At 47.2% G+C, this 23,617-nt stretch overlaps 1 protein-coding gene across 1 annotated transcript in view; it reads right to left on the reverse strand.

Annotated features, from left to right (window-relative positions):
- org-1 (T-box transcription factor 1) overlaps positions 1-23,617 on the reverse strand; it is a 59,302-nt gene that overhangs the window by 20,818 nt on the left and 14,867 nt on the right. Inside the window, exons 3-5 of the mRNA XM_089573880.1 lie at positions 4,416-4,532; positions 3,948-4,104; positions 1,799-1,951 (exon numbers count right to left, since the gene is read on the reverse strand). Coding sequence (XP_089430006.1) covers positions 1,799-1,951; positions 3,948-4,104; positions 4,416-4,532 — 427 coding nt within the window. The remainder of the gene's footprint in view (positions 1-1,798; positions 1,952-3,947; positions 4,105-4,415; positions 4,533-23,617) is intronic.

Consider the following 23,617-nt stretch of genomic DNA (forward strand, 5'->3'; position numbering starts at 1 on the left):
GGTAGTATCTGCAGCAGCCGGCAAGCCAGACGAGTTAGCGGCTGGTTGGTGCAAAGGTCTTGCCACCAGGTAGATGGGGCCACGTGCTTCGCTGAAGACCCCTGTCCTGGACCAAATTCCTGCGGATGTCCTGTACTCTGCTAAGTTAGAAATCAAGAAGCTAGGCTTGTATTTGGCTAAAACCGCTTACGTGCACAGCAGCCTATGTTATTTATGCCGTGTGTGTAGCGCTGTAGAATTTGCAGCCATTTTGTTCAAACTATTAGTGTGTTTTAAGTCAAGCCTGGAGCTTATATGTGACCTGGCCTTCAACCCGCGTACTCGCAGCACGACCGTTTTAAAAGTACTACCTGGCACCGGCGTTGACGACTGCTCTCCAATCTTTTAACGATGCATGCTGTAATTGTTTTCAAAGCAAAAACAAAAGCCTAAACTGAAAGCAAGCAGCCATAAAACCTTCAAATTGCATTCTGATATTGGAAATTGAAATTTTCGATGTTTCTTTCCATTTTCCCTCGTCTGAAAAAAACGAAAAAAACCGGTTTTTTTTTTTCAAAATTGCAGTGTTTTTTTCAGGCCTTCACATCTCTAGTACAGAGGCTTCTTTCTTCGAGTTCTGTGCTTTTTTATTAGGGCGGAAAAGGGGGCGGGGGGGCGGCAGGTTGTTTTAGCTCGAGCTCGTGAACTCTGTGCAGGCTGGTTTTGATATATGACTGGTAAACCATCATGCGATGGTTGTTTTAGTCAGATTTCACTGCGATAGTTCTGGGTGAATAGGAACAAAACGCGGGCGCAGAAATAAACACACAGAACGTGGACGTTCCTTTCTGCGTCCGCGTTTCGTTGTTCCTGCTGTTCCCACCAAGAAGTATGAACCAACTAGCTCAGTTTTCTACTCTTTTAACGATCACTGCGATAGTTACGTACTGTCACCCCCTTGGTGCCTGTGAAGCCTCTACCCTCCAGTCGTCTCCCACCCACCAGCCACCACATCTTTTTACTCCGATGTACAAGCTTAGAAAGTATACCCCGTGAATGCACCCTGAATGTGTGTGTATCACATAATTTCACTTGTCACTGGCAAGTGAAATAGCCTAGCCTACCAGGAGTGCGGTAAGGAAAATTTTTTTCCCAGTGTGCATTAAAAAATTGCCCGTGTGTCTCTAGAAACGGAGGAAGGGAGTTCGAAAAGGTTCAGAAATTATTTCGTCAGACAGAATTATTTGAGAGCTCTGAAAAATACATGGAAATGAATTAAGATTTATTTACTTATTCCTTTTATTTATGTAATTATTGACCTCCGGGGCCGCGGGCATTACAAAGAGGGTAGCTTACTTAACAACTGAAAAAAGAGAACAAAGTGCAAACAATGGCAGAGGTAACAAAGAAAAAAAAGCAAAACATGTTTATGTGCATTATGGCGAACTTTAGACCATTGTTTGACACCCAGCTACTGAACCCCTCATACAATAACGCCTTCTAACCATATAGGTATTCTGAATAAATAAATAAATAAATAAATAAATAAATAAATAAATAAATAAATAAATAAATAAATAAATAAATAAATAAATAAATAAATAAATAAATAAATAAATAAATAAATAAATAAATAAATAAAACAACCCATAACGCGAAACGAGGAGAACATTCAAGGAAAACAAGAACATGCGCAAAATTTACGTAAATTATTAGTGACAGCTGATCTTTTTCTTTATTTCGAGAAATTTGCTAAACCGTGTTTCAGTAATCTAAGTTTTAACAGTGGCACGTATGATTGAGTGTAGACGTGACCCACCCTGTGGTTCTGGTAGGCGGTGACAGCGGTGAACTTGGTCTCGGGAAAGATGAAGGTGCGGAAGTTCTCCGTCTTGGAAATGTCCTCTCCCTTGCGGTTGACGTACACCACGTGACACCGAGGCTGGTACCGATGCATCGAATTCAGGATGATCTGCAACAGCGCGAGGAACTTGCTGTCAACGTTTTGCAGTACTGGCGCGCTTATGGCGGAGGCACAGACTATTTAGTCGTCTTCGGCGTTTTGAATACTACAGTGGAATTCCGGTAATTCGAACTTGCATAACTCGAACTTTCGCTTAATTCGAACTAACGCCGTGGCCTTGCCAAGATCATCTGTATTTCAATGAAGAAAAAAAAATCTGCTAACGCAATCGTTAACTGGAAGAGGCCGCGCAGCCGGCACGCCTCAGGAAAAAAAAAAGTACATCCAGCCTGACAGTATCGCATGTAAGGGATATAAATAAACACAGAAAATTCCTGGCAAAACAAAAAAAAAGGATGAAAGTATACTAACAGAGAAAGAGAGAGAGAGAAAAAAGATTGAGAGGGAATGAGAGAAAGAGTGAAAAAACTGCCCGGAAAATGACGCGGATAATAGAGGTCAAGGAAACCGGCCGACAATCAAGGAGAGTTTATAGATTTGTAAGTTCGCCTATCTTAATTTGTTCACGAAACACACAATGTAGCCGGTATTTTGTGCGCACACATGCGTTCTTTTAGCGTTGGGATATGCAGTTAGCTTCAATGCGTGGTGTCTCAAAGGCTAACCATGTTGTTTCCTTTTTACATCGCCCAGACTACGGCCGCCGCGGCGGCTCAGTGGTTATGGTGCTCGGTTGCTGATCCGAAAGACGCGGGTTCGATGCCGGCCGGAGCAATGACATATCAGTGGAGGCGAATATGCTGAGGCGCATGTACTGTGCGATATCAGTGCAGGCTAAAGAACCCCAGGTGGTCGATATTATGCGGAACCCTCTACTACGGTGTCCCTCGTAGCCTGCGACGCTTTGGGACGTTAAACCCCTCAAAACCTGATATTAAACCCAGGCTTCTTTGGCAGGGTGTGCGGTATCATCAGTTTTTGAGTTAAATGAAAGGGTTTTAAATACACAAAACACAAAACCAAGACACGCTTTACTGGCCTGTCTGGTCTGCAATATAGCAGTTAAGGGTACGCAGAAGCGATCTGCCTAAGGTTCAATACAGAATCGATATGTCCTTAGGTTTAAAACCAGTGTGCCAGGTTTAAACGAAAGACGTTCGACACAAACATCCGCAAATCGTTGCGTGGATTCTGGCGCACTATAGCTAACAGTTCTGAAGAGCTGTTACACTTTTAGACTATTGTACATGGACTAATGATGTGGCAACACTGGCGGCAGAGGCCAGAAAAGGAAATAGACATTTTGTGAAGAAAGAAAAAGTGCAGCAACTGTCGCATTCTCAGTGGACACGTAAACCGTGCAGTGAGAGAAAGGAAGAGTGAGAATGAGGCGCCGTAGTGAAGGGCTCCGATTAAATCTGGATCACACGGGGATCTTTGACGTGCACTGATATTGCACAGCACAGATGCGTCCTCTGCATCTTTCCTGCGTCTACCCTTACAAAAATACCTTTAGATAGTCTAGCTGCAGACCGTCCATAGACTTTTGTCTATTAAGTCTGTAGTCTCTCTATAGACAAGCCCTATAGACTAGTCTATAGGCAATGCAAATCTCATAGACAGTCTATAGTCAATCTATAGATTTATGGCCATAGACTTTTAGTAGACTTTTGTCTATAGACAATTCATAGACTATGAATAGACAAAAGGAAATGTCGATAGGAAGGCAGCAGAATCTATAAAAAGCCAAATCCTATAGACTAGTCTATAGGCAATACAAGCCCTATAGACAGTATATAGACAATCTATAGATTTATGGTCATACACTTTCAGTAGACTTTTGTCTATAGACAATTTATCGACTATGAATAGACAAAATGAAATGTCTATAGGAAGGCAATAGAGTCTATAAGAAGTCTATAGATAGTCTGTAGACCACTTTTATAAGGGCAAATGTAGCCGCAACGCCTGCTGGGATTCGCACCACCGACCTTGTGAGCCGAACGCCACGATCACCGTGGCAGGCCCGAAACAAGCCACTCACGTGTCCGTTGTCATCCAGCTGGTTGTTTGTGAGCTTGAGCTTGTCGAAGGAGACCACCTGCTTGGTCCACTGGGCGCCTTTACAGGGAGATTCTGGATGAACGTGGATGCGCGGGGGCATGTTGGGGTCCGCCTTGCCGGCCACCATCCAGCTGGAGCTGCACGAGCGCGAAGGGCGAATGCATTCATGCCTGATCACTATAATACGCGGCCATGAGTAGCTTGCCTTCGCATTACATGCCCTGCCTAAGCCCTCTTGATTTCGACTAGGATGTCATTAACCCGCATTTGTTCCCTCACCCATTCTGTCCGCTTCCGGTCGTAGACTCTGTTGCTATACAAAATACATAACGCTTCAGCGTTGCTATATGTCGTGGTATCATAACCACAGCCACATGCGACAATTTACTTCGACTACGGACACAACGCTCGCACAACAGCATAGTCGAAGGCCTGCGGCTTAGCTTACCTGTGGAAAGCGTACCGGTAGCGCTTGTTGTCCACCGGCACAAAGTCCATCATGAGCATGTAGTCCGCCTGCGGGTCGAGCCCGTACAGCTTCACTTGCAGCGTGGGGAACATACGCCTGCGTCAGAGAAAAGTGGGATTCCGTGGGCTTGAAGCGCTTCGTAACTGTATGAAAAGATTACGCGGCGTTCCGGAGCTGCGGTACATCTTAGTGTTGTGAATGAATCGCGAGAACAGAAATGATGCAAATCAACTGAGTCATCAGCTCAGCTCAGTCATCACTGATCAGCGCGCACGTGCGCCGGACCGTTTTTTTTTTACTGCACATCTAGATGTTGCGCCTGGATGCGATCATTCTATATAAATCTGGTCGCTCCTTGCATTACAAACAAGGCGATAAAGCCGCATGACGGCAGCTTTGAGGTAAAAACGAACGAACATTTCAAGCCTTCGAGGCAATATGCTCATCTGCTAGTGAGCGCCCCCCCCCCCCCCCCCCCCCCCTCAAGGTCTCACGAGGCAGCGGGTTGGGAACATGGAAAAACAAAAAAACAAAACGATTCCTCGTCTTTTGCGTCCTCTGCGGGCAAAGAGAACGAGTTTCTGTGCGTTGGTGCTAAAACTCCTTTGAAACGGGCAGGTTCGTAATTCGATTGGCACCAATGCATTTGTCACTTACCACTGCGGACGAGAGTTAAAATTATGTATACATTCGCAATACATACATAATGCTATTACGCCGTTATGGGCTCGCGAAATGTACGAATCATTTTCTAACAACTGCCTAATGGGCTAGCTTACAGTTGGTATCGGCACAGAGGGGCTGTACGTGATGCTCGCTTAGGACAACCTATACAGGCTTCGTCCGGTTTACAATACGCGTGGGTGGAGTGGAAAGGAGATGAAGAGGAGGAAGAAGAGAGGACAGCGCGGTTCCCTTCTCGAAGAGCAGCCTCATTGCAATCGAGGCGGGCTGCACCCTTGGCTCAGGATTGCGGACCTTGCGATGCGTGCGTGCGCGCCGAGACCGGCAGCAGCAGCAACCCAGAAGCCGGGCGCGGGACGGCCCGGACGGGCGCTCGCAATCCGGGTGAATGATTGCCGCAGCCACGATGGTTACCACATGGATGGCGCGCCGCCGTCCCACGCACTGCTGCCGACGCTGCGGAGAGCACGCAAGATGGGCGCAGCCCTTCCCTGCTCCCTTCGTTCCACTCTCCGGCGGGCAAGGACATTTATCGGGCGCCATATATACCGCGACCGCGAGCGCTGTGCTGCATGGGCACCCCCCATTACCGTATTCACGCGGTATACAACCACGGGAGATAAGTTCCTTTGCAAATTTGTGGCGTGCAATATGAACCAAAAACTGGGCAAAGTGGGACTAACTGCACCGATTACTCCTCGCGATGAACGGTTAGTCCATCGAGGGACTAAATGTGGTTGATGCACCTTTGCAGTTAGTCCCTGAAGGGAGTATATGGTTGCTCTCTGAAGGACTGACTAAAGGCGGTATGGCAACGCAGTTAGTCCCCGAAGAACTGATATCTGTAGCACTTTTCGCACTCTTTATTTAGCCCTCTCTAGGAATTTTGGAAAGAAAGCACCATGGATTGGACATTAAATGCGAGTAAAGAAAATTTTAAATAGCAAGCACGAGCAGGACATGTGTAGTGCGTAGAAGTGACAGGAGATGGTCCATTATATGGCCAGAGTAGTTAAGAGAAGAAAAACTATATCGAGAACGTCGAAAGACAAGCTGTTCTCTTCTTCTGCTGTAACACTTCCTAACATACAGATGAGAACTCAGACTTGATTGTCTTGAACGATCGACGTTCTGAACCTGTTCTCATAAGTAAAAGCTGGGTTCCCGGGCGACCTCTGGTCAGTCGCACTAAACAGCGAGCCCATAGGCGGGGAACAAGAGAAAGCATGAACCGAACTCAAACTTGAATTTTGTTTTAAGGCGAAGGCCTTTAATGGCTCATACTGTCGTCCGTTAGCAAAGCGTGTACGCGCGTTTAACTCGGGGACTAAAACGATAGAAAAAAACCAAAGGTTGGTTCAGATAGAGGAGGAAAAAATGAACCTAGAAGCCAAGTTCGATGACTAGATTAATTTGTTAATTAAATATAGGCAAAAATGACGAAATTGCGTCGAAATAGCCACGGGAACGGTGTGACGTCACATCCCCCGGAAGTCGTCGCGGCATAGTGTCCTCGGCTTTCGCCTCTCAACACTTTAGTCGCCAAATTGTCCTCGCAATTTTATAAGCAGGACCCCCCTGCATTTCAACGGTGGCTCTCTTCCAGCTGGGCTATAATGGTGCGAATACGGTACAGAGGATCGCGCTCTGATCGAGGACGCCTCTCGAATCCCAGCGCAGTGCCACAGTAGCAGCCGCAGCGGCGGTGGCAGCGGGGTGGGCCGTTTACGCCAGCTTGCATGCAAGATGGACCGCAGCGGCGCGAGTCGTTCCGGCCGAACAACAGCAGCCGAGTGCGGCGTCGTGCGAAGAGGGCCCCTTCAAAAGCTGCTAATGAGACAAGGCGCCCCGTGTTGGTTTTGGCCTCTGCGGAGGGAACCGTGTCGGACGCCTCTGCGTTTGATAGATCGCACGCACCCCCACCACGCCATAGCCTCCCTTTACCTTCTCTGCTTTCCCCATCCTATACTGACGTGCACGGGGGAGGGAAGGAGAGGGGGGGACTCGTGGTGGAGTTAACTTTGGAAAACGAGATCCAGAAAAGCGTGCTCGGACTGGTGTTACGCAGCCGCTTTGCAACACGGTCCTGTCTCAAAACGAATAATGGGACTGGAGATACGAGCCTTAATGGGGCTTCTTGCGCGTATTTAGAGAGAAGATCTAGGTTGGCCAGATGTTTTTAAGGGAATCTCCCAAGGGGGAGTAGATTTGTAATAAGGGAGTAATTACTCATTGACATCCACCCGAGCGCAGCCAAACGGCTACAAAGGAAAGCTGTACAGATTTCTCAGAAACTTCGTAGTTAAAGAAAAATTCGTCCTGGTCCGGGGTTCGAACCCAGGACCACCGCTTCACCGGAGCAGTCGCGCTATCAATTGAGCTAACCGGGACGGCAAGCTTATGGAAGGGCGAGAGCGCATTGATCAATAACTCGAAGTGGGAACTGTGTTACTCCCTTACTGAAGACTTATGTTGTGCAGAAAGACATGTCTGAAGGTAGAAAGCTTTTTCACTGCCGCAGCACTATACCTGTGAATGTCCGAAGGGCCTCAATGTGCTAAGTGGAGAGGAAAAAAAACAACGGTCACCTATTTCATTTCCGGCGTGTTGTTTCTCTCTCTCCCTCTTTTTCACACGTTCACTTACGCGCAAGCTCTGTGTAAGCATTGTTTCTAACTGCGTAAACTAAACACCGACTCAAAACTAAACACCCTAGGAAGTTACTTTTGAAAGTTGAGATTGGTTTAGGTTAGGTTAGGTTAGGTTAGGTTAGGTTAGGTTAGGTTAGGTTAGGTTAGGTTAGGTTAGGTTAGGTTAGGTTAGGTTAGGTTTTTTCATGTGCTCGTAAGTCTAGGAGGGATAAACCAGACGGTCTCAGCGATGACAGTCTGTAGAAATAGGTTTGTGACTATTGTTAGAATTTTTATTTATCCTGCAGTCGCGGAGTAATTTCCACAGCACCACCCTCCAAGCAAATGCCACTGGCGAGGCGACCCTGCTCTAGATCGCAAACTTAATCTAAACTTGATGTGTGTGTTCCTATAATTAAGCGGTCTCGCATTCGTCTCCTTTCATTTTGTATACATGCTTACAATTTCGTTCCACCTCTTTTCTTCGCCCCCCTTTTTTCTCTCTCCTTCTAATTTTCAATTTATGTTTGTGTTCCATTTCACTGACTATTGTCTCCTGTTTCATGTTGTATTGAAAAAAATGCTGTTCTATCTACCAGTACAATTATATTGTATGTTCATATATTTAAATGTTTTAATATTTTTTAGTTCCTTGTTGTGAAATTTCCTCCTTTCATTTGTATACGCAGGTGAGCTGCTGCTTTGCTACATTTAGTTTTAGCTAGCAGTGTTACAAACAAAGAAAAAAAATGATATATTCACAGCGATGCAGCAGAGACTTCATATACGTGGGCACCGCTTTGTAAAACTTCAGAGCGGTCATCGTAATGCTCATAATCATCCTCATCCTGATGATGAATCTCATGGTACAAGGGCAGATATTGTTAAAGAGCGCCATGGCACAAGGTATCTTTGTCTACTTAAGGTGGGGTCGAAGACTCATTTCCCAAGCATTTCACCCCAGATAACCCGAGCACGAGGCCAGAGGAAGACCTGTACCAACTGTGTCACCGGTGGGAACCCGGCGGCATTGGGGATCGAACCCAGCACATACCTCATGCGAGTAGGACGGTAAGCGGACGCTATAATCTCATATACGCACATACACCGCAAGACAAAGGACTCTCCCACTGATCCCCAAGTAACATCATCAGCTGCGCCCTCCCTGTCCCCGCTAAACTTCCTATACAACCCTATATGGAATCCTATATGGATTCAGAACTTTGCACCTTTGATAATCCCCAGCGATTTGACGAGCATCTTTAGTAGCGTCTGTCTCGTTTTGCTGCTTTCCCGTCCCGTCGGCTTGCCACAGCCGATCGCGTCGAAAGACAGGCCTGCGATATTTCACAGTCGGCCACACACAGGCGCCCTCTGGGAGCGCCGGCAGCGTACGTACACAATCTGTCGTGCTGCAGACGTCCCCTCATTTTGCCCTCTCATTTCTTTCTTTTGTGTGTGAACTAAGCTAAACAAAACGCTCCTGGATATACCATGCCTTCTTGGGACATTATCTATCGTCCACGGGGAATGGGTTGCTGAGCATCAAATATCGGCCGCTCGCAGCAGCCATTTCTCACCCCGCCAGCGTGGGAAAATAGCGTGTTCCAGCCACAGGTCTTTCTCCTCTTGCTATCGAGCGCCGCGATGTTATTGCTTGCTTTTTAGTCCTTTGCTTGACCTCAGATAATCCAGGACGTGTCATGAACAACGCATGACGTCTTGTCCTTCATACTTGTGTTGAGAATGAGCACGGGTCCTCTTCTTGAAAAACATCTGTGCCTTAGGCCCCTAGAACCTGCTCGCTAGTGAGAATGTCATCTAGGCCATACTGCAAGAATTAAGCGCGGCTCGATGTTGTTTGTATTGTTGCTGCTGTGATCGCATGGAGATAGAAGAGAAAAGATCATGCCTGTAGACGAAGCTGATCTGCTGACGTCACTTGCCTGGAACAAATGGGCATTCTCGATCTGTTGACGTCCCGTCCCTTAAGCCAACTATATTTCTCCGCTGTTGTGACGTCACTGATGGTGTCACTGATGTCCACCAGCCAATCAAGATTTTTATGGACGAAGCCGGACGGTCGTCGGTCACTTCAAATCTGGTGATGATTTCTCCGCTTTGGCGAAGTCACTGATGTTCACCAGCCGATCAGGATTTTTCAGGACGGTCGCCGCCGGCGGTTTACTCCGATGAGGCTTCTTTGCTATCGTATAACAATGTTTTTCGTCCTCCTCCTTGACTGGCAACAACTGGGCCACTATCACTGCCTGCCGCGGGCAGAAGGGAGTTGATGCGTGTGGGCGTGTGTGTGTGTATGTGCGCGCGTACGTGTGTGTGTGTGCGTATGCGTGAATATGTGCGTACGTGCGTGTGTGCGTGTGAGAGAGAGAGAGAGAGAGAAAGAAAACACAGGCATCGCAGCAACCCTCTACACCGAAGCGCCAACGATGATGGCTGCTTCAGCAACAGATACCCCCTTCTCATTTTGACCGCTGCAAAGTCTTTTTTCTTTCTTTTCGCTAGCGGGAAATAACAATGCGAACTCCTCGCACAGATGGCCCCTGAAAATACCGCAATCGACAGTTTCTGCTTTCTCTTCTCCCGTTTTTTTTTTTTTTTTTACTGCAGCGCTAGTTTGTTTTGATCTAGCATATACATACAGCCAATTTACGTTCCACTCATTTTAAGCGCCGCCAGCTCATTGCGTGTGTGGGCTGTTTTCGGTTGAACCAGGCACGGGCCCTTCACGAAGTATTAAAGAAGAGCCAGCAGCCGCAGGCAGCTTGCTTGAAGAAGCTTGGCTGACAACTACTTGTACGGAAACCCTGTATAAAACAAAAAAAAATCAAATTTCGTGCTCTCGAAGACTTTGGTTTGTTATTCCAGGGATCGTCGAACCGGAACACACACTACAAAATAATGAGTTACGATAAACACTTTTTCTCCCTGCCGCATCTTTCTTTCTTTCTTTCTTTCTTTCTTTCTTTCTTTCTTTCTTTCTTTCTTTCTTTCTTTCTTTCTTTCTTTCTTTCTTTCTTTCTTTCTTTCTTTCTTTCTTTCTTTCTTTCTTTCTTTCTTTCTTTCTTTCTTTCTTTCTTTCTTTCTTTCTTTCTTTCTTCCTTTCTTTCTTTCTTTTTCCTTTCTTTCTTTCTTTCTTTCTTTCTCTCTTTCTTCCTTCTTTCTTTCTTCCTTTCTTTCCTTCTTTCTTTCTTTCTTTCTGTTTTCTTTCTTTCTCTCTCTCTTTCTTCCTTTCTTCCTTTCTTTTTCTTTCTTTCTGTTTTCTGTCTTTTTCTCCTTCTTTATTTTTCCTTTCTTTCTTTCTTTCTTCCTTCTTTCTTTCTTTCCTTCTTTCTTTCCTTTCTTTCTTTCTTTCTTTCTTTCTTTCTTTCTTTCTTCTCTTTTCTTCTTTTCCTTTCTTTTTCTCTTTATTTTTTCTTCCTTTATTCCTTTCTTTCTTTCTTTCTTTTGCCCTTAGCATGAGGGCTCTCAGCGCTCGCGCTTGTGTAGTACAAGGCGGCTCCGAGCCGAAACCTCCGGCCAACGATTAGGTTACCACAAATCGTCGTTGGAGCGTCGTGGGTGCAGAGTCGCACGCTTCTAGAGCGAAAGAACGGGGAAGAAAGAGAGGGGAATGGAGCGTGGAGTTTGGAGATGCCCTTGACAGTGTGTCTAGCGGCTATAGCGTGCGCTGAATGTGCACAGGCGAGCGCAGATATACGCCGCGGACTGCGCGATCCATGCAAGCCTCTCGCATATAGCTACCACGCATTTCTCAGCCCCGTTCTTCTTCTTCTTACTATTTTCTCCCTCTCATTCGTGTCGCCTCGGCGGGCTCCGAGTTTGAGCTATGCGACTTTTACGCCCGTCGGATATGTTTACGACGGTGCAGTAAAGTGGTCCCATGCACCCCGAGCGTGCATGCACACTGGCGTCTCTACGCACACACACGCACAAAAATACATATGTCGAAGAAGCGCGCTTTTGGTACAGGGAGACGGAGCCCTGATCGAGGAAATCGGTGGAAGAGGAGGCAGAGAGGAACTTTTGCTGAGAGAAGATTGTATGTGTATAATGGGAGAGGGGAGTTGCCGTCGGAAGAAAGTTACGAGGGAAGTGCGGCCTGCTGAGTGCCTTGCAAAAACAAATCGCGGGAGGGAAGGAAGAAGCTGATGTTACGGTCTTCTCTGCTTTTTTACAACGTGTATACGGACGTCCCGACTGTGGCCGCCGCATCCCAGATAACGCGCTTTCAGACGCGACGATCAGCGGAGATGATCTTGGCGACGTGACCGCGAGGGCGCAAGACAACAAACAGTGAGGTCGAGCCTCGGCAGCGCGAAGAGACGGGCATTAAGTGTTTATACGCCCTGTGAAGTGCAACTGTTTTTATACCGACTGTGGCTTCCCGGCGTTGTCTCTGATATGCGTCCGTTTTATTTATGCTCTGGCATTAAAAAGGTTCTTGCAGGCAGAAATGGAGACCGCCGTCAAGCGTGACGTGGTGCGAACCTGTGACGTCATCACAACTTGCTCACCGTGGAAGGTGGCAGGCTGCCCACCCGATTTTGAGCAAACTGCCCATTTTTTTCAGCGTGAGCTGTTACAGGCTTGTGCGGGGATCGCGTCGTCCGTGCGGAATGACGTCATCATCACTTGACTACCGGCACAGCTGCGGAAGCAGTGGAACACGTCGACCTTGGTGTCAGGCCTCCCCCCCCCCCTCCCCCCCCTCTAACTATCTCACTGCAGAGGCATCGTAGTTGCCGTTCACATCAAATGACGCTATCCCGAATCAAGGTCACGTGATGGTCGTCACCTATAACGTGAACCAATTAAGTGGTCCTCGTCATCCATTACTCAACTGAACACTCGGAACACGTTCTCTTGTCAATACAGCTGATGGTGATAATTCGTGTCGCAGTGCGTGCATTTCGGCTAAATGCACCGCCGTGGCCGCATTGCCGAATATGTGACCTTGGTCTCAACAACCGAACGCCTGTGCCATTGAGGAACCGCGGCGGTTATAGAACTCAAAAGAGGAGAGGAGTTTAATCTTCGGATGTGAAGCAAGGATGGCGCTCTCCTGTGCTTGCCAATGCGGCTCTGTCGTCGGGAGCATAATTAGTCTTATATGTTGCAATGACTTACACAGGAAGTGACAACACCTACGAGTTATGCAATGTCTCAGCGCAAGGACGCTTTTTGGCAAGTGCCGTAAAGCACATGACGTGGCGTGACGTGAAGTGATTGTCAGAATTCTAGCACACTTCTTACTTATAAAAAGTCTTGGTGTAAACATCACTGGACCGTGCAGTCGGCTGAATACCGTTGCCTTCGTTGTTGTCTTTACTATGCTCCTAAACGTCATGAGGCTTCATTGTAACAAGCCGTGAAAAAAGTGGTAGGGTTTTAACGTAGTTAAACCGAGTAGACGTGCGAAGGCATGTGTTTAGTCTGGTTGACTCATGATTTTTCTTTGATGGGTCGTCGGCATGTCTGCCGACGATATTAGTTCGATTGTAGTATTAGTTGAAGAAGGCTATGGTGTACAATTCTCAACGCAAGAGCGTGTTTATTAGTTCGATAGTAGTATTAGTTGAAGTAGACGACGACGGGCAATGCACAGCGCGAGAGTGTGCTGCATGCCGTTTAACACGAGGCGTGATCGATGGGACTATTCAGTCTTTGGAAAAGCCGTATGATGGACAGACATGCCGAGCCACCAAGATCGTCCAAATCTGTGTTTCGTGAACAGTGCGCTTTGGTGAGGAGTGTACCGTATTTTCCGGTGTATAAGACGCGGCTTTTTTTCAGAAATCTTGCTGGTGCGTCCTATACAAGGGTGCGTCTTATACGCTAATTTTTCGCGTTTTTTTTTGCGAGTTCAGAAGTTACTCAGGTTCATGTTCAAGCTTTTTTCATTGAAAAAATATCACTACCAATGACGCGGTTGTAACGCGGTTAATACTTCAATACGGGGACCGCCGTGCGCAGCTTTTCTTAGGTGAACTTTATCATGAAACAGCTGGGATGACGACTTCCGGGATCACAAACACGCAACCGTTTCGGAGGCCCCAAGCAAAAGTAATGTGAAATGCCAAAAGATGAAGACAATCGCGCTTCTCGCCACTGTCAAGAGAAGTCAAGACAAGCCGGTGTTCTTTTTTAGCCGCCATTTGCAACTTTGCTCCGTGTACGTAGTACGAAGAGAATGTTTCAGCCTCGTTGCCGCCAGAAATGGGCGAACTTTTTGATAGCGTATACGAAGATGAAGACTTCATAGGTTTTAAGTAGAAATAAAATGTTGTTATGGACATAATGCAGAGCACTTTCGTTTTTTCTTTTTTTCTAAAACGTGGGCGGGTATAGCGTGAGTGTTGCCATTTTCGATCACTTAGCGTTGCTTAAGAATTTGTCACAGGTACAGTGAATTTCGCGATGCTCGCGCAAGCGTGTTTCATTCTCACTAGCCTAACCGGTTAAATTGTTGTGCGTCTTATACAGGGGTGCGTCTTATATACCAACTTTTTCAATGACAGCCTGCATATATGGCGGGTGCGTCTTATACAAGGGTGCGTCTTATACACCGGAAAATACGGTATATGCTGTACGCGAAGAACCTCCAAGCTGGCTACCGTGCCTAGATGCATGTGTGTGCCTCCCTGAATTTTGATGTTTTGATGGGGATGCAGTGTTGAGTTAGGGCTATGGCGGGCTCCTATTAAGCAGCCCGGTAACTTGAGACGCGAACCAGTCTGACTGAAGTTTTCCTCCTTTCTACGGAAGTTCTTCCATGCAATAAAGAAAAAAAGAAAGCTGCGGTTATAGCATAGTGCTCTCGAGCAGTGGCCAGCGAAGCTGATCTGTTCGTGTCGGCACGGGTTCGAATCTCACCGCAGCAATATTTATTTATTTGTGGCTTGACCAAGGTCATCCTCACGGTCAAGCTTCGCACAAACTCGGTGAACCGGTTAGACGTCGTGAAGTAGCACCTTCGCACTGAAATTTTGCGGAGCTCCTGCGCCACTTTATCCCTTGAACTTATTATCACAAAAATGCGCATGCTATTGGGCTAGTTGGTCTTCCATGATCTTTGATGAACCAGCGCAAAAAGACAACAAACAAGTAGAAGAAGGATGACGTGGATGGAAACGCTGTCCGTCCACATCATCTTCTACTTGTCTTTTTGCGCTGGTTAATGAAAGATCGTAAATACCTACATACGCGAATATCTGGCGAATATATGGTGAATCTCTCGGGCAAGCAGTGCAGTATGTGCAGTCTTTGTCGAAAGTATACAGCCCAAGGAGTCTGCTTCTAAGCCCCGCAGCGCGGCTCCTCTTGCGTACTAAGCTAACCTAGTGTCACTAAGGCGGGAGGAAATTAAGTCCTCAACCCTGCCAGGCTTAGGACTGTCAAATGTGCGTAAGGGTCCCGCTACACGACTTGGAAGCAAACTCCTTGGGCTGTATATTTTGGACAAAGACTGCACATTTCTGCATTTAAAAAAATTGCACTGTGGTTTATACCGCGGTATAGCAATCTACGGTTCTCTTTATGGATTCTCTGGCACCCGCACAAGAACTATACCGTATTTACTCGCATAACGATCGCACTAGCGTAATGATCGCACCGCTGAATTTTGTCTCAAAACTTTTTTGATTCCCCTCGTAATGATCGCACTCCGAACTTGCCGCTGCGATTTGTCGTGTGCCAAGTCTAGCTGACGATGATCGTGCTTGCCATCTGTCAGCACTTGCTCACGGGTGGCACGGGCTGATGACCATCTTGCTCTGTCAGCCGCCATTTTTGTTTTGATGTCCCGCACTGTTACAGCGGCAGCTGTCTGTTGGTTGACCTGCAGTCATCCCGCAGCAAACACTTTCCGACGCGTTCTTACTTGTGATAGCTTACCCTTACTCGTGAAAGCTGTTGTAAAAAGTCTGACCTGCAACTTGTTTCCGTTTTCGATGCTCGAAAATGTTCTGTGGAAAATTTACCCCGCGTAATGATCGCAACGCTAAATATGCGTAAGTTAAAAAAAAAGTGCAACCATTACGCGAGTAAATACGGTAGTTTACTATCAGGACCCCCCAGTACAGATGAATACGGAGTCCCTTTCCCCATCGCTCTGCTCGGCTTTTCCGTTCATCCGCATCAGAGATGTTCGCCGCAGGAGAGAAACTCGCGAATACGAGTCACGTGATGCGGACAGCGGCCAGAAGGGAGAGTCGTAAACATGGCCAGGCAGTTGCGCCGACGTGTGCGCCCGTGCGCGTAAACTGTGTACCGAGAGGCCGCGGCGCTTCTGGCCGGTCCGCGTTCAGCCCGAACCTGGGCCCTCCGCGAAGCCGCGTCACGACGGGAGTGGGTGCGATACGCGCAGCTGGAGCGGATGGACACCCATTAGCACATTTGTGTATATCGTTTGGTGCGAAGACTCACAGCGTCGCACCGTAACCTAAAGTTTGTCCGGCGGGATTTGCGTGCGGTGAAGCGCTTTTGTGATTTAAACAATTCGGCACGGTTCCTCCGGTGCAGGTCGGATATAGAAAAAGAGAAACTTACTTTTTGGATGGTATATACGCACCCGCGCTTTGGTGTGCACGAATATGTTCTGGCGGGAACATTTCGGCCCAAATATTTTGGTGAACTAACACAATTTAAACGTGAGTGTTTTTTTTTCTTTCTTTTTATCATATGGCTCCTCTGGTACTGCGAATACGGGTTTTGACGAGCCCGCGAGTGCATTTAGAGGACCGGAGTACATGACCAACTAATTTCCGTCCGGTTGGGTGTCGCCAACCTGCAGCATCCTCAGGGAGCACTAACGAAGAAAAGCTCTAAGCAGCTGAAAACCAAGCGGAAAAGAGATGGGAAGATGTAAGACGATAAACTAAAATATGCATAGATACGAGACGACCACATGACTGTAGCTGGGAGTGTTAACACTGAGTTTGCCCAGACACGAACGTGCACTCCTAAAACAACGCAACAATCAGAGGGGAAGTGCCTGCGGAATAGTAGCTTTATGGCCTTGCTGCATTGAACCGAAGAATAGATCTACCCACTGGGTTCTCAGTTAGGCGCCTGTTCAGGAATCCGAAAGGAAGGGTTACAGCTGACATCTGCCCATTACGTTTCAATTTTATAATTGCACACTGGAGTCCGGCTTCAACGCGGTTGCGAACTACCTTTGTTATAATAGCTTGGACTGTGGCGGTAACGGCACACGTTCAACAGTACACTGAAGGATTCTCTTTAGGCGCCCTTATAGACTCAGCAGTAGGAAAGTGACGCTACATTCCGCTGAAACGCCTGTATTGTTTTCCTTTCTTTCACAACTTTTTCGCATACTGCGTAAAAACTGCTCCCCTTTCCCCCACAGCATGAAACCACGACTTCCTGCCCTTGCACTGATTTGGTTCGTCACTGTAGACTACGCTGTATTTCAATTCTTACTCTAGTTCCACCGTTTTTCTTTCCAGCATTTCTTACTCTGCTTTCTGTGTTTCTTTCTCGTGAACTTCCCGCGAAAAACCTTAGAGGGCACGGAGCCAAAGTGTTTGATATTGTGAGCACAAGAAAACGGAACGCCCACATATTTTTGTGCGTATACGAATCGGCACAAATGAAGACCAGAGTCATCTCCTTTAAGGGTATAGTCTCGATAAACTAAATCCATCGTCCAACGCTAAAACTAGAGAAGAAAACGAGAAACAACAAGAGGAAAACGAAAAAAAAAAAACCGACCAGGCGCGCCCTTGAAACCAGCCGCTCCCCGTCTCAACCCTTTGCGTTTTATGACAGGGACGGGACGGACGAGGGTTTCGTAAAACCCCGCTGACAGAACACATCTTCGGTTCACGTGCTCACAGCAACGCATACAGAGGCCCAAAATGACCATCCCACGTTTCTTCACCGGGAGTCCCGATACGTCTGCTCCAGAGAAGTGCGCTCTCTCAGCATCGCAAACTACTGCGTCGGGGGCCTCATCGCTGTCTTCTCGCAGGTTCCGCGGAGTTCTCCTAGGAACGTCGTTCTCACCGCGTCGTGGTGCCCCTACTCTTCTTAGGCTGCCCCCCCCCCCCCCCCCCCTCCCTATCTCCTCTTCCCCTCTAGAAGAGGCGCGCAACGCAAGAAGCCCGCCGGCCGAACCGCGGCTCGCAGCAGCATAGCCGCAGGGAAACGACGACGTCACTACACCAGTGATGGTGGAGGAGTGGGTGTGTAGGGGGCCCCCTTTTAATTTATGGCTCTGTTCTGGCTTTTCTCAGGCAGGAAGCACACCCCCGTAGAGCAGCTTTTGTGCGGTGCCGGACGGAGAGGAAGGCGAGGAACGTCGCCAGAAAGGAAAGGAATCTATGCGTACACGCGCAGGCACCCCCCCCCCCCCCCCCTTCCTTCCGAAACCACGCTGTAACTATGTTGAACTTATCCAAACTTGCAGCTCAAGTTTCGACATTCTCGCGTTTGTGTGTGTGCGTGCGTGCCCATGTTTGTAAAACCTGTGCGCCCGTCCAGCTATGCACTAATGCGCCCTTGCCGTACGCACCTCCTTGGTTGTACCAGAGTGAAGCCGCTGGGTGGGAAGCACTAAAATATATCTGTGTCACTTAATAACGCCTGTTCCGACGGAACGCATCGAAACTGGGCCATTTGCAGTGTTTTTGTTTTTTTTTATCGGGAGTTACCGGACGTGGAAGTATAGCATACGCGGTATCCACGGCCATCCATAAGCCATGAGCAAGTTTTATGTGAAGCATATTACTCGCACAACCGAGCTCTTCCTTGCTGCGCCGCGCACGGCCGCGTAGCTACCATTTGACCTTCATCGGCGCACCACGTGATATGACGTCACAACAGCTGTGAAAGCTGGGGCCTCGTGCCCTCGCTTGCGGACGCGCAGCCTCCGCCGGCGGCCTAACTCCCGCTCCTACCGCTAGGAGATACTGACGTCACGCAAAAGGCGACGCACTTGAGTCAGTTGAGCAGTGAGATGTCGGCCAGGGAGAGGGCGGCTCGCCAGACCGCAAAACTATGCTTCGCATCCTAGGCTTAACCATAAGCTAAGCCAGGCCATTTTTTCAATTTACACTCTCTTCAGGGCTCACACATGATGCGCAAAATCGTAGAGCTTCAAACCATAATTTGTAGAACTTCGAGCTGCGCGGCGGTTCATAAAGCGGTTGTTTATATTCAGGAATTAAGAAAAAAGTCGGAGGCAGCTTGGGCATTGATTTCTCTCGTCATATTTACAGGCGCGAGCAGGGCGAAAGTCTTTATTGTTCTTATTATTTCACACACTTGCGATAAAGGCGTAATTAGGGTCTGCTGTATACTATAGGAAATCATGTAAGCTGTATGCGACGGAAGCCTCTGAGAATGACATTGGTTTACGGTCTCGGTACGTATATCCTGTCAGTAAGAGCCGCAATGCGCTGCTCTTTAGTTCACAGCTGCCGACTATGCTTTCTAATTTTGAGCTTAGATTCGAGGCTTCCAAGCTGATGCTGCGATAAAACGCGTGTTTTTTCGTGCCTTCAAAGATATGAAAGATCGCTACAATGTGTATTACTCGTGATATATCGTCACATATACGATCACCTTTCTTTTTTCTTACTTCCTAGACAACAGTTCCACATTTGTCATTTCAATATAGTTAAAGTTGAAGTTAAGTTAAGTACATCTTCCTTTGTTTAGAGCAAGGAAATCCTGTTGAACTTGCAGTTGAGTAAAACTCAAGGCTCTCACCGTTCTTTTCCGGTAACAGCTGGAGTACTATTTTCCTTGAAATGTACTGACGCAAGCTTGACAGTAATCATAATATCGGTTATGTCAACATACCGCAACAGATCCCGTCGCCGGCATGTTGCATTGCAGCATTCTGACGCCACACTATGCTGCACTGTGCTACAGCGTGCCACTATGTCAGTGGCGCATTGTGCCTGCTTATAGAACTGAAACACTCCGGCATATCTAAAAACGTCACAACAGTTTCTCGGAGAACTTAAATCTTCGCTCAGTTACTTTAAACCGCTTACCCACACTACCTTGTGGCACTTTAAGCAGCACCGGCATGCGAAAGGCTATACGAAGCACATGATTTGCTCATACCTGCCTTCACACATGAACCTGCTTCCACTGTAACTCCTATGATTCACAAACTGCATCAGGTTTTTTGTCTGTAGTGGGAACGAGGTAAATGAAATTACAGGAAGCGCAACCCATTGTAGTCGACATTAAATGTGTTAGTGAAATATTTAGGGGAATCCCCCAAGGTGGAGTAGATTTGCAATGAGGAAGTACTTACTTATTGACGTCCATCCAACCGCAGCCATAAGGCTTCAAAGCAAAACTAAACAGCCTACACAGAAATTCGCAGTTAAAGAAAAAAAAACTTTAAGTACGAAGTTTCTGCGGGAGCTGTTTAGGTTTCCTTTGTAGCCATGTGACCGCGCTTGGGTGGACGTCACTGAGTAATTACTCCATCATTACATTAAATTTGCCAAGTTACACAGAAATTCATCGTCAGCATCATTGCCGTGATCGCTGTGGCTGTCATCCTCATCAGGCAGGCCAAGTCCTTTGCAGGACAAGGACCACTTCTACTGAAATGCATTTACCCATGTTCTCGTTTCGCCACGGCCACTCTGCTTTCGCAGATTTCCTCATATCGTCTACTGACCTGACTTCCTGCCGGCACCGGCTAAGCATGTTTTTTCTTTTTTTTATTGGGGTTTAACATCCCAAAGCGACTGAGTCTATGAAGGACGCCGTAGTGAAGGGCTCCGGAAATTTCGACCGCCTGGTATTCTTTAACGTGCACTGACATCGCACAGTACACGGGCCTCTAGAATTTCGCCTCCATCGAAATTCAGCCGCCGCGGCTGGGATCGAACCCGCGTCTTTCGGGCCAGCAGCCGAGCGCCGTAACCGCTGAGCCACCGCGGCGGGTTAACGTATGTTTTCCTTTTCGCTGCAATCCAATGTGTTAGAGGAGGTTGGTCAACTCAAAGTTAATGATTCATATTCCTGAATAACTGGTATTCCTGAATGGCCGGTGTACCCGAATCAGGTACCAAGGAGTATCTAGAACGAACGGGGTCAGTGAACTTTCTGCCGCATCATCCACTATTAGTCAGCCTCCGGCCGCTGAGTACCTGTCCTCTGTTACGAAGTGCCCGTATACTTCACGGATCTAGACACTTTTCAGGCCTGCTTTGCTCGCAAGGATGAAAGTACAGAAGGAAAAGAAGTGAGAGGAAAGCTAACAACAGCATCTCGTGCGTCGAGCTGGGTCCGCAAATACTTCGCGCTACTGGAGTGCTGACAAATTCTTCGCTAAAAACAGGGAGGACCCAAATCTTTACGACCTGTGTCAGTGCGCGTCGAGCATGCTCTATACGTTGCTGCTCCCTCCGCGAGCTTGTGACATTGACTTCGAAAAGTGGCTCTCTCCCCGGACGGAGCAGCGACGTTTCCCAAGCAAGCTTCTATGTGCTGTAGGAGAAAAAGCTTCGAGAAGCTTTCCGCTGTATATTTTCGGTCCTGACAGGCTCTTTGTTTTATTCGGAGGTCGCCTGTTTTTAAGTACGCCGGGAACAAGCAAAAAAACAAAAACAAAAGATGCTTCAGCTACGACGTCATGCCTTTGTTCCTTACTACCACGGACGGCGCCAGCCTTTACGTAAAGCCGGGCTGCAGCCGACGGAAAAGACGCAATAAACTTTGCGCGAGAGATGGGGTGCGGAGACATTAACTGCCCCGGGGCTAGAACAACAGGGGCAGAGCTCCCTTGCGAAAAGTTGCACAAAAAGTTCGTAGGGAATCGTAGACTATTGTGTGAAAGTCTACAGACTATTTCAGGCAGCGCCTTCTAATGAACTGTATCTGCTGGTCTGTGGCCTTGCACATTTAGCCCGGCGCCAGAGCTTTATATATGTTTCGAGCAACAAAAGACAAACTATCTGAAAATATGCGAGCGAATTACCGCGGCATAGCTTATTTCAGCGCACTACAAGTCATAGCTCGGCGTGCGTCGTTAGCTAAAATGTGTCTGTACTTGCAGGCACGACTGCTTTGCGCTGCTGATGCAAGCAGAGAGTTCAACAAAGGAGAGATCGCCCTTGAGAAAAGGTGCCTTCAAAGGTTTTGACAGACCCTCGTTTGAACAGAGATGTTGCAGCAGTTTTAAAGTAGGAGGGAGAGGAGAATGTTTCTCACCGCGTAGACGTGTAGCTTCTGAAAGCTGTACCGGCAAAAGCTACGCCTCAGAGAAGCACCTTTTCTACGTGCCGATTACTGGTCAGTGTCAGGCACAGTTATCACTTAATCTGACGTCACTGAACGCAGAAAAGAGAAACCTGTAGCTGTACTGGTACATTTTTATTTATGGATAACAAAAACGTTTACTAACTTTTTCAAAGAAAACAACCATTGAAATGCACTGCACTAATAGGGAAGCGCACCTGAAGTTTGCTCCCACTGCACCAGCGCCACTTCTCCCCTGCCGGTCATTTTGGCGTTTCCGTCCGGGCACGTCGCCGGCGGAGCTCATTGAGCCAGCAGCCTGTCGACTGGTACGCGCGTGCTGCTCGCGCAGTTGACGATAGCAGTTGACGATAGGAAAAACGTTAATACGAAAAAAAAAACGCAAGCCTATCGATGGGAGATTGCTATAGTGAAATCTTCCAGTATATGAAAAAAAAAAAAAATGCGTTCATACACTTGTTCCTACTAAAAAATGTTTTTGTCCGGAATTGTTGGGTATGAAATGGACGAGAACGAGAAACGGCACGCCTCGATAACTGCTGTGGGCAGTGTGAAGTAAGCTTTTTTCTGTTGCTAAACACGTTTGGTATGTTGCACGCGTAATATTATTTCCGAGCAGTTTTTTCTGTAATTCACTAAGCATGCAGTGTTTAGTAAAGCTCGCGCTAACGAAACTCATTTTTTTTCCATTTTTTATTTTGGAGACTGACAACAACACCTAGCGGCGTTATGCAGACGCATGCGAGGCAAGGTCAGTGATCGCCTCAATGTGCCGACTTGTGACGCCTGGCTAAATTTCCGAAGTTGCTTTACATGTCAAAAATTTCTCGAAACAAAAATAATCAAAATGTTTGCTTGCACATGAATGAGCATTTGCGTATGTTTGCATATGCAATTGTTTTGGGGATGCACGTGCGCTGTAATCGGCATTAAAATAAATATACCAACCGCTTATCTCCGCTGTAGCGATTGACCAAACTAGAACATTTTTTCTCTTAGCCGTATATAGCAAGCAGCTGGTAGGCGCATTTCGTGCGTGTTTTCGTTTTTCTCTTCAGCCTCGCGTGTCGCCTTAAGGCCACTTTATCTTAAGTTAAAATAAAAATTATTTCCATTATTTTTCAGCGAAACACGTAACAAAATCCTTATTATTTGGCCAACAAACCTGCATGCACCTAACTGCTCAGCCACCCAACGAAATTAAGCATCTTGCGAAGATGGCCGCGCCAAAAAAAAAATAGTATTTACCTCGAATTCCACGTCTTAAATGACCTCGTCATTTACTTGCGATACACATTTCGCCGTTACGGTACCGGCTTTTTCGTCAACAATCTGCTTCACGTAGTGGGCCTGATCCACTAGCAGTTCATTTTTCAAGTTTGCGCAGCGAAAAAAAGAAATTCACTGTCCGCTATTTCTTTTAACCTACATATCAGAGCGTACTGCCGCGACAGAAAGAAATGCGAACAGAGCAGTGCCTAGGCGCTCCGCTGTTGGAATTTATTTTCGTCACGCTTATACTTGGCTCGCAACACAAATACGCTGGAGACATCCGTGATACAATAATGTACCACTCTAGCGTCTTTTTGT

Source organism: Amblyomma mixtum, chromosome 2, assembly GCF_055824585.1.
Source record: "Amblyomma mixtum isolate Tamu chromosome 2, ASM5582458v1, whole genome shotgun sequence".
NCBI lineage: Eukaryota > Metazoa > Arthropoda > Arachnida > Ixodida > Ixodidae > Amblyomma > Amblyomma mixtum.